This window comes from Pipistrellus kuhlii, unplaced genomic scaffold, assembly GCF_014108245.1.
Source record: "Pipistrellus kuhlii isolate mPipKuh1 unplaced genomic scaffold, mPipKuh1.p scaffold_m20_p_5, whole genome shotgun sequence".
NCBI classification, from domain to species: domain Eukaryota; kingdom Metazoa; phylum Chordata; class Mammalia; order Chiroptera; family Vespertilionidae; genus Pipistrellus; species Pipistrellus kuhlii.
This window is the reverse complement of record NW_023425551.1, coordinates 7,188,949-7,203,915: the sequence shown is the minus strand read 5'-3', so window position 1 is coordinate 7,203,915 and position 14,967 is coordinate 7,188,949. Positions and strand designations below refer to the sequence as shown.

Below are 14,967 nucleotides of genomic sequence, written 5' to 3'. Positions count from 1 at the left end.
GATGGTCTCCTGTTCCTCAATGCAGGGAGCCCAGGAAAAAGGATACAGGGGTCTCTCTTGGGCAAGCCACTTAGCACTGACGCCTGTGTCAGAGACAAGCTGTTCTTTTCAGTTTCCAGGAGTCAGGAGTCAGTTCTTGGCCAATATTCCCCGGAGACTTCCGGGGGAACATCCGGATGTAAGAGAACCATTGACATGCCACGGGGTTATCTTCCACTGAAGGATCAATGTACTCTTAGAGGACTTTCTCTGCTAGTCTGATGTCCAAGTGCCTTTCATGGTCGGCAAACTGCAGCTTGTGAGCCACATGCAGCTCTTTGGCCCCTTGAGTGTGGCTCTTCCACAACATACCATGGCCTGGGCGAGTCTATTTTGAAGTGGCGTTAGAAGAAGTTTAAGTTTAAAAAATGTGGTTCTCAAAAGAAATTTCAATCATTGTCCTGTCGATATTTGGCTCCATGGACTAATGAGTTTGCTGGCCACGGGCCTTGGCAGCTGAATACTCAGTATTCTGTGAGACACATTGGATCTCATCTTCTGGCACATTTTATAGGTGACATTTCTTCTGGGACCAGAGAATTCAAATGAATATGTAAGTAATGAGTTAAAACTGGTATATGTGTTGAGGAGAAGGCAAATAAAAGGAACGTAGTACCGCCTAAATTCAATAAATCTTGCTACTTTATAATAAAAAATATAGAAACTGCTTTCTTTTCCATGGAGGTCACGTGTGCAGCATTAATAAGCTAAAGTACACAGAGTGAAATGACAAATCTAGATAAACTGCCCACGAAGCTTATGTTTGCCTCAGGTTGTTTAAAGATGCTTGAAGGCTGTAAATCTTTGACCCTCATCCTGACTATTGATTGGCAAAAACACCACCCTTGTTTTTAACTAATAAAAACAATGGTTTCTCTTTACTTTAGAGCAGGTATCATATGGAGTAGTTAATTTTTCACTTTTGTAAATGTGCTTCTCACCCAATTCTTTCTTGGAGGCTCCAAGACATCTATTTTAAGAAAAGAGGTGAAGTCACCACATCACACTGAGAAATCTTGGTTTTGACCTTCTCTTCACCTTTAGTTCCCCTCAACTTAAGGGTTAAAATTAACCACATCAGCAATATAGAAAAATGCCACCTAACAGCATTGACACAATTTTCCTGTCCCTGTTATTTAAGTGCATTTTTCCAGGGAGGTAGTCGGGGATTGAATGTAAAAAAAAAAAAAAAAAAGTGAGAATTCTATTAAAAATTAAATTATTGGCTAAAATCATAACTTTTAAAAGAGATTCAAATTCAGATCCTCATTAAGGAAAACAAAACAAAACAAAACAAAACAAAAAAACCTCTTAAAACTAATATCTCAACAAAAATAAAACCATAAAATTAATTTTCTTAATGTGTCATCATTGAACACATACAAAGAGCTGAAGGTTTTTCATGGTGAATTCTAGGAAATCAATGCTGATGTTATTAAGAAAATATTTCAGCAAAATTAGGATTTACAAAAATCTCAGCTTGACATTTTTACCAATGTCTTCTAATACTTTATAGAACTTCACAATCAGATGAGTTTCTCATTTTTTATCAACAAACCCCTATGGTCAGCATTCATGTTTTAAAGCTGGTTGCGGGCCTTTAAAGCCTCAGGAATATCTTGCCAGGCTCACTCTGACCACTCTTCCAGCTCCCCAAGCTCTGCCACATCTTTTCATTTTTGACTTTGAGTCACAGATTCCGTACCTGCTGGATTCCTATCCTGAACACTAGTCCTGCCTGCTGACCCCTCTTCCCACAGCTCCTTTCCCCAACTTCTCCTACTTCCCACTCATTCTTTCTCTCTCAGCAAGTCACTTCTTCCAGACCAGCTCTCCTGATCTCTTGTCATGTACGCATCACCATAAGCTCAACTCCTGTGACACAATTTCTCTAAGCGGCCTTCACTTCTTTTCACAACTTCAATTCACCATTTCTTTATTACTACCAATTGCGTTAATGTTTAGCTTAATGTCTGCCCTACCTCATAAACTGTAAGCTCCATGAGAGGAGGGACCTTATCTGTTGGTGTTATCACCAGTGTGACTGACAAATTTGTTAAAATGTGGGATAAATTAGAGTTATCTCTTGAAACCTTCAACATATTAACTCCTTAACAACACCTAACCAAGTCTAAGAACACGACCAAGATATTGCATTAAGAATACTCAATAAATAAAAATTAATTCTTGGGATAAAGTTTTTAATAGGAAAAGGAATCTAGAAGTACATTTATATCTACCTCCAAAGCTCCCCATGCTACTGAATGGACAGAGCGGCTTTTACTAGTAACTTTTAATATGACAAGTAAAAGGGTCTAATTAAGGAGTGGCCGATTTTATCCTCGTAAACACTGAATAATTATGATTGAAATTATAGACATTAGAAGATAAATTTTGGGGGGGAAATCAGAGATCTTTTCAACAGGATTAGATTGTACAAAAAAACTAAGTACATTTTTGCTCATTCTAGAAATAGACTATTTTATAATGGAAAAAATTTATGCATCTAAGGTAAATAGAAATTAATCACTACTTATAAGATTTTGATATTAAAAAATTAATTGAAAATCTTTTTTCCAACCAGAATAAAGACTTTAGTTAGATAATCAAATATCTCAAAATTAATGAATAGATTACTCACTCCAGTTTTTTCTACCCCTTGCTAATGCCTATAATTGAGGGGTAACTGAAATTTACTTTCTTTTCATTTTATCAGTGTGCCTGTGGAACCGACAGGTTGTGTTCTCTGCCATTTACAAACTCAAGAATTTAATTTAGATTTTAATAATTGAGTGAGATAGTACAATAATCCTTTATATAAATTCATCATTCCTTATCTTCCCAAAGCACAAAATGTCCTGTATGCCACAACCGCTATTGTTTACCTTTCTGGAAGGTTTTTGTTTAAATTTCTATTACTAACCTAGGATTGTAAAACTGTCTTCAAAGTACAATAGGAACAGTTTACTACACCAGACCTTAGAAGAGTTCATAGTCATTACCATGAGACTTGTAAAACAATTAATTTACTCCTTATTCTGTAGAAACCCGAGTGACTGAAATATCTCTTTCCAGGGAGTCTGGACATATCACAGTCCCAGCCCTGAGATCAACCACACCTTTAACATTTTTTCCATATTTTATTTTTTATTTCTCATCTTTTTAAATAAAGAGGGAAAGCATTTATAATCTTCGGTTACATAGAATTGGAATACTGCTATGTAACAGAGATAATCACGCCAATGCACAGGAATTGAAAGTTAAGCAACTTTGGTCTAGGCTGGATTGAATTAAGTCTTAAGTTTGTAAACATTTCCATAGGAGGTAGAACATACACATTTGACTTTTTGTCAAATAAGCGATAGTAAACAATCAATGCATCTGAGATCCTAATATATTAAAGGTTTTTTTTAAAGGCATTAAATAAACTTTTCTCTTTTTTAGAAACCAAAAATGTGAAACAGCACACAGATTTTTCAATAAATTAGAGAGTGAAACATTCAATCTTCATGGTTGAAATGTTGGCATCTTTAAAGCTCCACTGGTTCCATTGGATAACATTTGAAACTTTGATTAATAATGAGATCACATTTTAAACAGTTGGTGTGCAAAACAAACTCCGCAAGAATCTCCATTGACTATGGAGCTGTCCACCGTTTTGTCCTAGTGACTTGAAAAACCGTGTCCTGACACCGCATACTCCATTGTCTTTACTCTGATGAAAGTCTGAGAGAATAATATTTAGCAGTAGGAATTTTCAGAGTTTGACCCCCACCCAACATTGTTGGTTTAAGTGCCTCCGGCTGCTGTCCCCATGAACACAGTGTTGATGGGTGGCAAAGAGGACACCATTTCTCTCCCATTTGCTGCGTGGGAGTCCAGGGCTTCTTGAGTGGAATACTGATTGGAGGTTCCATACATACACTGAGATGAAGAGGAAGGAACTGGGGTTTGCAAGCTGGATGCTGTAAAGGAAAATAGAATCAGCAATTGAAAATTGACATTGATTTTCCCTGCAAGTGCCACTCACTTTAGGCCTCTTTGTTTATTGTTGCATCCAGCACACATCGCTATACTAAATTTGAGTGTATATGGTTTCTCAAAGCCATCCCCTATTTTCTTTCATTCACCGCCCCCCCCCACCTCGCTATTCTTCCAGAATTTACTTTTCACAATGAAAACTCAATACCAAATTTAAATTCACACAACTCTACCTCCAAAAGATATACCCAATACACCTCCTCTTTCCATCTGCACCTTCACAATTGGAGTTCAAACCACCATCTTCTCTAACCCGGAGCAACCTAGCAACCTCCTAATTAATCTTGCAACCCTCACCTTTGCCCCACCCTCTTGCCCTGCAGAGAGAGCCAGGATAACCTTGTTGAACAATACATCAGCTTATTCATTCTTTTCAAATGTTATAATGACTTCCCGTTACTCTTAGAACAAAACCCAGGTTCCTCACCCTAGTTCATAAACCCTGTGGGAATTTGTCTGCCTTCCGATTTATTTTACTCCATTCTCTTCTTCAATCACCATGTTCAAAACACATGCCTTCTTTCTGCACATGGAACTTCCCAAAATTGTTCCCATTTCAGAGACGATGCACTTGCTGCTTCTTTTGCCTAGTGTCCCCTCAGGCCTTCATGTCATTGTCTCCTTATCACTCATCTTTCAACGCCAATGTTTCTGCCTCCTGCTTCCTTTTACAACCACCTTATCTAGAAGTAGCACCTCCACCACTATTTGTCATTTTACCCTATTTAATTTACTTCAGAATAATTGAAATTCTTTTTCAATGTATTTGTTTATATGTTCATTGCTTTGACTCCCTTGAGCTTACTAAGATGTAAACTTCTTACCGGCAGAAATTCTGGCCTGATTACTACCATATCCTCACACCTAGAATAAAGTCTGACACATAGTAGGTTCTTAAAAAAAATCAGAATAGCTGGCTCACTAACACTACATTTCTTGTATTAATGGTTGCTGTGTTCTCATTGCTTTTATTTGTTGTTGTCATCAATCCTCACTCAAGGATATTTTTCCATTGATTTTTAGAGAAAATCGAAGGGATGAGGAGAGACAGAGAGAGAGAGAAACATTGATGTGAGACAGACACATGGATTGCTTGCCTACTACATGCACCCTGACCAGGGCTAGGGATCGAGCCTACAACCGAGTTATGTGCCCTTGACTGGAACCGAACCCAGGACCCTTCAGTCCACGGGGTCACATTCTATCCACTGAGCCAAACTAACCAGGGCTTACTGCTATTTTTTTAAATAGTTCTAACTACCATCTTTTCTGTCACCAAAAACCAAGATTTAAAACTCAGTTGACATACATTAGGTTATAACTTCACTTGCATGCCTTAGTTATTCTATTCCCTCTTTTCACCCTAAAGCCCTGTGTGCAATTTACTTGTAAGCCGGCCCTGACAACTAAAGCTTAGAATCCATCTCACACCTAAGCTATGTTCCATCAAAGCTACCACTATCTCAACAAGTAAACAGAACTAATAGTAACAATAGCAACACGGTACATTTTAGTCTCACAGTGAGGAAACTTCCTGAAGTGGAATTTTCTGCTTCATTAGAGTAACCTAGAAGCAATGACCATCTGCAGATAACATGAGATGAGCTACCAGACTCTGCTCAGGGAACAGCTGTGATGGTCCAGGAAGGGAAGGAGCACTTCCTATTGAATTATTAGAAAAGCACACTGAGTGGGTAGAGAGAATTTATCTCATGTTGCCTTCTGCTCCAGTTGGATGCTAATGCCCTTTACTTACACTAGTCTGAAATCTACTCCATAAGAAGGTTTCAACCATCCCATGTAAGCGTTAACACCCTGCCCTGAGACTCACATGAACATATGCTTGTCCTGTGATACCTTATTAGTAATTTTAGAAACTAAAAGTGTATGTTTTGCTCCTTTTTCAACTCTGATTTCTTGAGTTCCTACTATGAGGCAGACATTTTGCTGGATGCTGGTAATACATCTAATTCAAATTTCAAGATTATTATTATTATTTTTTTTTACCTACAGCAACCTGGGTGGAAGAAGATGCTACAGAACTTCATGGAAAACACTCTGTTGTACTCATTTTTACTTAAAATGTATGTTATAGAACAACAAATATAGAAACATTTTCTACAGAGGTGTCTAATCACATTTTACATACAATTGGGAAAATGATAGTAATCTCCACCACAAGCTACCAATTTTTAATACTTGGAATAGTTTTGGGGTACTGATGGAGATACCTACTAGCATTGCCTCTGGGTCTAACTATGAACGAGAGAGTGAGAAAAAGATATAATTATTGCACTCATAAAACCTAGACTGCCTTTGACAGGTTATATTCATTTTTGCATACATAATAGATGCCAGCTCTCATGTATGTTATGTGAAAAGATCAACAGACCTAGCAGTAGGTTTTAGCAGTAGTCACATACATATTGAGAAATGGTAAACTGTTACTTGCAGATTCAAAAATATAATGTCAGCCCTGACTGGTGTTGCTCAGGGGTTAAAGTGTCGCCCTGCGGAAGGCAACCAATTGTTATGACTCTCTCACATTGATGTTTCTCTCTCTCTCCCTTCTTCTCTCCCACTCTAAAAAAATCAAAGGAAAATATCCAGGTAAGAATTAATATTTCTCTGTCTTTATCTTTATTTCTATCTCTATATATTATCTCTATCTATTATCTATCTATCTATCTATCTATCTATCTATCTATCTATCATCTATGTCATCAGATCCAAAGTGACAAATCAACTGTAGGAACATGAGTGCCCAGTTCACCTCAACAGTCACCCTCCAAAGTAATACTGCATATACGAAGTTAACTTTTGAAAGTATCTTCAAGAGCTACTAAAATAACTTACCTACTACTGGGGTTCGACATGCAACTGAAGGTGATGTGTCTGCATAAAATGAGCTCGTCTGCTTTCTACTACTGTCATCTAAAATGTTAAGAGGATCGTGGATGTCACTATAGGAAGGCAGTGAGCGGACACTACTGATGACAGAAACGTGCTGATTCACCATTGATCCAAGTCTATGAGACTCTGGGTAGTTTACATTGTTTCCATAGTAACCTATAACAGAAAATGTCGAGAACAGACGGTTAACTTATTACAATGAATATTTCAGGAAGGCAAAGGAAGACAAAATGATATGATAGTGTCTAAAGATATCATACTGTAAATATTACATTCACATCTACATTTACCATAGAGTCGGGTTTCTACCTATATGTAGAATGGTTCACAGTGCTATTTTATTATTTTTTAAAAAATACATGTTACCTTATTACTAATTTAGAGATTTAATTATATCTCTCTAATACTTCTCTTATCTAAATTATCAAGGTCCTCCCATGATTGAAAAAAGCACTATTAGCTTCTCACAAAAACTACACTACTTATCAAATACCGATTTCACTGATAGATTCCTATTTCTGGAAAAACTGGCCTACGCTTAGGAGAGAAGCACCAGAACTGTCTGTACACAGAGCTTAGCTTGGTGGCTGAAGAAGTCCACAGAGCTTTCTAGCTCCTTAACATGTTTTATCAGCCTAACAGGGCCATAGTTTTGGTAGTAATCTTTAGGATGTGCTGCTAGTTCTCTGGGGGGAAAAGTAATCATTAAAAATGTTTTCAAAGAACAAAGCATTCTTCTCTGGAGCTATTAAGGTTATGTCTCAGACATATGGTTTGACATAATATTTTTTCATCACAGGTGGTATGTGAAATTTTAAGAAAACCTCAAGAACTAAGGATATGCTTATAGGCAGCAGAAATGACCTCCAAATGCCTAACATTCCATGATCTTCAGAAGGTTTGCATGGGATAGCATGCTACTTGGCAGAGATGGAACTCTGTCGGTTTGTCTTATTGCCCTCTCAAACGCCAGGGAAGCTTTAAAAATGGTAATACCATTAGGTGAATTGGGAGGCAGTGTTGCTCCTGGACAGCTGGCAGCCCCTGCATTGCTCAGGAAATTGTAGCTTCCTGTGTTTAAAAACTGCATGCTGTGTGCCTCCTGGCTGTGCGGGGATGGGCCGTAGCTGGACGGTGGCCGGGAACTGAAGGGAGATCCAGCACAGCTGCCGCTGAAGAACTCTCTGGAAAGCTGTTGGTCACTCCAGGCCATGCACCGACCATGCTCCGGGCGGTGAGGATAGAGTCCTGCCGGGGGGTGAGGCTGTGCCCTAAACACAGTCTGATAGTTAGAGCTGGTCCCATAAAAGTCATGGTTGGCCTGAGGAAGGGCAGGGTAAATGGGCTCTGGGTACGTGGAGCAGTGTGGTGGGGCTGACAGTACGGGACCCACACTTGGGGGTCTCCCCGCCATTGGACCTTGGTTAATGACACTTCCCCGACTGGCCATGGCTGGAGAGGTGGGTGGTGTCATCAGATGACCAGAACTCTGGGAAAGCTCCATTTGACCTGAAAATAAAAATAGTTACCAAAGTATTCACTACTGGCAGGTTAAAATAGATGGGCCACTTCTTTAAAAAAAAAAAAAAAAAAATATATATATATATATATTCAAAAGATTTATATATATATATATAAAAGATTTATATATATATATTCAAAAGATTTATTATTATACCTTTTCCCAACTTCCTACTCTCTCAAAACAACAAAACTGAGCCAAAACCGGTTTGGCTCAGTGGATAGAGCGTCGGCCTGCGGACTGGAAGGTCCTGGGTTCGATTCCGGCCAAGGGCATATACGTTGGTTGCGGGCACATCCCCAGTAGGGGGTGTACAAGAGGCAGCTGATCAATGATTCTCTCTCATCAATGTTTCTAACTCTCTATTCCTCTCTCTTCCTCTCTGTAAAAAAAATCAATAAAATATATTTAAAAACAAAACAAAACAAAAAAAAACCTGGGGAACACCGAAGATTGAGGTTTAAAAAACACCATCACAAAACATGCATATTTCACAGCAGTGGAGACTTTTGGAGTCAGTGACTATGGAAGAAAGTCTGAGGCCTCACGCTTCCACGGGTATAAAGATGGTTAGAGCTTAAGTTTGGGAAGGCAAAGGGGCCTGCTGTTCCCACTTTTCTATAATTAAAAAGCAAGCTAAATGGTAGGTGGTTTGGTTCTTAGGGTAAAAGAAAAGGGCAATTAAGTCTACATGGCATGGCTTTAGAGCAGCCAGTTGAAAATGTCATGCTGGTGAACAATGAGTTAAATGCCATCCACTCCCCTAGGCCTCCAATTCCCCATGGTGGAATTAAGCCCTTGAACTATAAGGCTCTTCTGGGTTTAAAAGTCTGTGTGTTTAATGCAGTAATGTATGTAAAAGGGTTTCAGAAAAGGCATAAAGCAAGACAAAGACTTAAGAAATTATCTAGTAGCTAATACAAGCCACTAGACATTCAGACTGATACAAAAGGTACCCCAGACCAAAGAGGAAAATTATAATAGTTATGCTGAAATGGCTAAATCCACTTTTTAATGGAGGAGAAATAAAATCTCCTTGAAAACCAAAAATTAATAGCAGGCCCCCCACCTTTTTTTTTACTCACAAAGCATCTTAAGGATTTTATGCACACCTAATCTAATTTTTCTTCCACCAAATGAGGATAACTAATTATGTATACTTCTGGTATGAGTAAGACAGTGGGTCAAAGTGGGATGCCGATGTTAGCAATAGTATTACTATATACTATTGTTAATGTGAGTAACAAATGCTGAAAATCATAGAAATTTCATAAACCATTATTCAGTCAGTGAAGGTAAGCTTTTTTTTTTTTTTTTTATTCTTGGGAAGCCTGGAGGTTACCAATTTCAAGAAAACAAAGACAGAGGCCCCTGTGAGGAATACTGAAGTGGTTTTCTCGCTGTTTCCCAGGGTACCTGTGAGCGGTATGCTGTCCGCACTCCCGGCAGAGAACGGGTGCAGAGCAGAGGGTAAGCCTCCCGGTGGGCTGGATAACAGAGGAAGGTAGGCTGTATCCACGTGGCTTTCATTCTTCACAGCGTCACTGGCAGCAGCACTCACCTTGTTACGGTTTGCCAGAAAGCATGAACTCGGAGAAGCCGTGAAGGCGGCTTTACTTGCATCTGGAATGGTTTGTAAACATGGGGAAGTTAACATCCCTCCCATAGTCCCAGTAGAGGAGCCCAAGTAAGAGAAACTGAAAATATCTTAGAGTTGTGTCAGAAATCTGGAAGCTCATGAGAAATGGGAAACAAAGCTGGCCCTGGGCTGTGTGCTTGTTTTATTTAACTGTACGCTTGTGGGTATAGGTGGGTTCTGAACAGCAATAAAAATAAAAATAATCTACTCTGGCCTGGCCAGCATGGCTCAGTGGTTAAGTGTCAACCTATGAACAAGGAGGTCACGGTTCAATTACCAGTCAGGGCACATGCCCGGGTTTTGGGTTCCATCCCTAGTGTGGGGCATGCAGGAGACAGCCGATCTATGATTCTCTGTCATCATTGATGTTTCTCTCTCTCTCTCTCTCTCTCTCTCTCTCTCTCTCTCTCTCTCTCTCTCTCTCTCTCTCTCTTTCTCTCTCTCTCTCCCTCACTCTCATTCTCAAATCAATAAAAATATTTTTTTTAAAAATGAATAATCCACTCTGGCAGGAACAGTCTTCAAAATGCAATTCATCACATCCCAAGTAGATGTGTTCTCTTCCTTCTCTCAACTACTGGAGAACTTATTTCTATGCTATTTATAAGGCGGTATACTACATGTGTTGTCTTGAATGACAGTGTTGTTGTTTTGTTTTATTATAGTCATCTCTCCAATCTTATCTAAAGTTTCAAAAGTTAAGAGCAATGACTTTGTTTCCTTCAGAGTTTCAGGAAAGTACCTTGAATACTCTATGGAAAAGAGTAGTCCCTAGAAAAAAACAGGACTCTGTTAATATCATTTTACCGTGTTAGCAGTGACGTGTTTGGGGTAAACTCTGAGACTGGTATAGACCCACTTAACACGTGTGCTTACAAATGCTCAAACTCCGGTTTCCACAAAGAAATATGCAACCCTCTGCTCTGCACCCCCTCCCTGCGGGGAATGCGGACATTTTAAGTTACCTGAATTTTTCATATACTTGTCCAGTAAATTCTGTAGCTCCTGCTCTTTGTCATTATTGAACTGGGTCTCCATGGCCAGGAGGATGTACTCATCAAGAAGCATGCGGATCAGATGGAAAGAGCCTTGTTTATGGAGGGGGAATGGGTAGAGGGCGTCGTGAGATGAAATAAGGGGGAGAGAGAGAGAAGGAAAGAGAAAAAGGGAGAAGTCAAGTTATCTTGGTGACCATCTCGCAATACTTTACAAGGAGCAACTGAAATAAACAAATACTTGTTGGACTTTAAATGACCTGCTAAGACCAACATGCTTAACCCGGGCCTCTAATCTTTTGGTGTCCCGCCTGCCCAGCTCCCTGTGTGTACTGTCCTGCCAGCTCTTTGGCCACTAATTACATCAAAGGAAAATACGGATGAAAGTGAGACATGCTTTATGCTTTAAGAGGGCACACATTGGAGTGTGATAAGCTTTAGCCTGGGGAGAATAAGATCTATTCTGCTCTATTTCTGTTTACTTTGTACTAAATAATTAGACAATGGCCAACATAGTCTGGAAAAAGTGTCACGTAAGAAGATGTCTTGAGAGCCTGAAACAAATGCTCTTTGATTTCAAGAAGGAAAAGAGCAATTTGCATGTAGAAGCTGTTCTGGAAAACCTTAGACTTTTTTTCTACTAAGATTTCCCCCCAAAAAAAGTCTCTTTTTTTTCTCATAAAAAAGACAGGATTCAATGTTGGATACTTTAAGAAACCTTAAATGTTAGCAGGAGAGTTAAAATAATAAACTCACTACATTTCATTTATCCCTCAATAAAAGTTCGCTGATTTTATTTAATTCCATTGAAAATTAAATAAAAACAACTTAGTTCATTATAAGCTATTTTATAATGTAAATATTTCTCAAAATGCAACTGCCAAAAGCAGAAGTACTGTAGTTAGCTTTATAACAATAAACTAAGATAATATTTTTAGGAAAAAGAAGGTGTTTCCTTTTTTAAAAGGCTGGCTTTACTCAATTTGCTTCACATATCACAGAGCAGGAAAGATGGTTCAGAAACTAAGATCATGTCTTCTAAGCTGCTCTTGACTTCCTGAAGTATAGCTATGTGGGTTCCTGGAAAATATGTAAAAATTTGCCATATCACAATGAGTAGTGCCTTTCGAAAATAATGCATGGATTACCATTTATTTGCTGGACCCCACCCATGCACAAATTCATGCACTGGGCTTCTAATGAATTCCTGCATGGGTGGGGTCTGGCCAGCCTGGCCAGGAGAAGGTGACATGGGAGGTTGGCCGGCCTGCCTGCTGGTCAAACTCCTGGTCAAGAGGACAATTTGCATATTAGCCTTTTGTTATATAAGATATATATTGAGTGGCCAGATTATTATGTGTTCAGAGATCATAATAATTTGGCCACTCAGTGTGTGTGTGTGTGTGTGTGTGTGTGTGTCACTCAAGTGCCTACATACTTCAATGAAAGGAATATTCTCCTTCTTCTATGATGAGCAGAAAGTGTGGAGAAAGCCCAAGTCAGAGAGAAGTGATAACACTGAATTCCACATGTGATCTGACTCTAAAACCCAGGTTCATAACTACTAGTCTCTACAGCACATGTGTCAAACACAAGGCCCGCGGGCCAAATCCGTCCCGCCAGGCCTTGCAATGTGGCCCGCACCGCGCTGTCATCACTGCACTCCGCTGCGTTTCCATCACAATGACAGTTTATGACTGTTCAGTAAGCCATTCGGCCCGCGATTTAGGCTGGATTTTAGATTTTGGCCCCTTCTCTGATTGAGTTCGACACCCCTACTCTACAGGCTTAATATTCAGATATGGTTTGAGAAGTGACAATGCCACATGTTGGAAAACAGATGCAAATGTGACTGGGAACAAATGGTGTGATTCATTTAAGAAGAGTTGAATAGAGCACATAGGATACCAAAACTGGATGCATTGTTCAAGGTGAGATTATGCATTACTCGAGCACCAAAAAAGCTCCACTTCAGCAGGAAGTCTTGGGCCCTCTTCTTTAATGATCTTCCATTTTGCTTGCTGGTCTAGAAAGTTAAAGAATAAAATGGTTCTATAAAATCTGTCCTCTCATTAGTACATGGATTACATAAGACCCAAGAGGTAGATAGCCTGTCTGACAAATGGACAGATGGCATGCACACCATGTGTTTCATCAAATAAAATGATCTGTCTAGGGATTCTTATTGTCCTTTCTTTAGTTTTTAAGGTTAATAGATGTTTGCTCTGTAGTGTGTTTGTTACCTAATAGAATTAAACAACTAAATGAAATAATTTACAAAATATTTTATCTCGTATTTTATTTTTACAGAACCAGAGGTGAACTGTGAAGGAGGGGTGGTATATTTCTGTGAATGATTAACTCGGACTTCTCTGGTCCTGCATGATAATCTGTTTTCCTTCTAGGAAAAAAAAAAAAAAAAAAAAAAAAAAAAAAAAAAAAGTCCCTACACTATAACTAGTTTCCTTGATATGGAATGGCTAACACCGACCAGTGATGGATATATTTGTTCTCATTGTCCTGTTTTCATGATGGATGACTTGAAGGTTAACAAAAAGAGTTGAAGAAACCATGTGGAAAACACAAAATACTGAGCTCTTGGAATTTAAAAAAAAAAAAATGTAAATACTTAAAACCAGCATTTATGGAAACTTACTTTTTAGAAAAGGGCCAGAATCTTTCCAGTTTCTAAGTTTACCTTTCACTACTGATGTTATTCAGCTGTAACTCTATTGACTGGTAGGGAAGGCCTATAGTAGCCTTCTACCTACCCACTTATTCAAAGGAGATATATTCCAAGACCCACAGTGAATGCTTGAAACCGTGGATAGTACCAAATCCTATATATATTCTAAGATTTTCCTATACACACATACCTAAAAGAAAGTTTAATTTATAAATTAAGTGCAGTAAAAATTAACAATAAAATTCACAATTATAACAATAAATTGTACTAAGTCATGCAAATGTGGTCTCTCTCTCCATCTCTACCTCTCTTTCAAAATATCTTATTGTATTCTACTCAAGTTTTCAATTAAAGGAAAAACTTCACACTTCTCTTTGGCATATCCAAATTGCCAGTATCACTGCTTTTGAACTTTGGGGCTGTTATTAATAAAATAAGGGTTACCACCAGTGGATCTGCTAACCCAGTCAGCTACTAAGTGACTCACAAGCAGGGTGAGCATGGGTAGCTGAAGAAAGGGAAGGAAGAGTCACATCCTGTCAGGACGGAGTGGGATGGTGAGAGATTTCCTCACACTACTCAATGAAGAATTAAAACTTGTGAATTGTCTATTTCTGGAATTTTCCACTTAGTATTTTCAGACCACTGTGGACTTGAGGTAACTGAAACCACGAAAAGCAAAATTGCAGTAAAGAGAGACCACTATAGTGTCTGTCTTGTAGTCCTTAGTCAAGAAAGGATCAGTAGAATCAAACCCATGCCCAGTGCTCTCAAATCTGTCATATTCCTAATTTTGCTATTCGGGCTGCCTTATTTATAGGGCTTCAACACTCCTCAAAGCATTTTTACACATAGACTGTCACCCCACCACCAGGAGTAAGAAATTACAGCCAGTTTAGCATTTATTATTGAAAAGTACCTTAATTACTCTCTGCTCTACTACAGTATCCAACCATTCAATAAAGGCCTCCACGGTGGCATTCTTCTTAAGGAGATCTTTCAGTTCTTGGAACACCGTGATAGAGTCATCTATCATGTATAAAAGGGGGGGAAAAGCAGAATATTGCACTCTAGATTGAACCCATGAGAAAACCTAAAACTAGGGATCATTAACAATATTATATAATAAAAG

At 38.8% G+C, this 14,967-nt stretch overlaps 1 protein-coding gene across 1 annotated transcript in view; it reads right to left on the bottom strand.

Moving 5' to 3' along the window:
- Window positions 1-3,108: 3,108 nt before the first annotated feature.
- RFX6 (regulatory factor X6) overlaps window positions 3,109-14,967 on the bottom strand; it is a 56,341-nt gene continuing 44,482 nt past the window's right edge. Inside the window, exons 13-19 of the mRNA XM_036414233.1 lie at window positions 14,755-14,864; window positions 13,058-13,175; window positions 11,120-11,242; window positions 9,932-10,138; window positions 7,990-8,502; window positions 6,937-7,149; window positions 3,109-4,004 (exon numbers count right to left, since the gene is read on the bottom strand). Of these exons, the coding sequence (XP_036270126.1) occupies window positions 3,829-4,004; window positions 6,937-7,149; window positions 7,990-8,502; window positions 9,932-10,138; window positions 11,120-11,242; window positions 13,058-13,175; window positions 14,755-14,864 (1,460 nt within the window). The 3' untranslated portion in view covers window positions 3,109-3,828. The remainder of the gene's footprint in view (window positions 4,005-6,936; window positions 7,150-7,989; window positions 8,503-9,931; window positions 10,139-11,119; window positions 11,243-13,057; window positions 13,176-14,754; window positions 14,865-14,967) is intronic.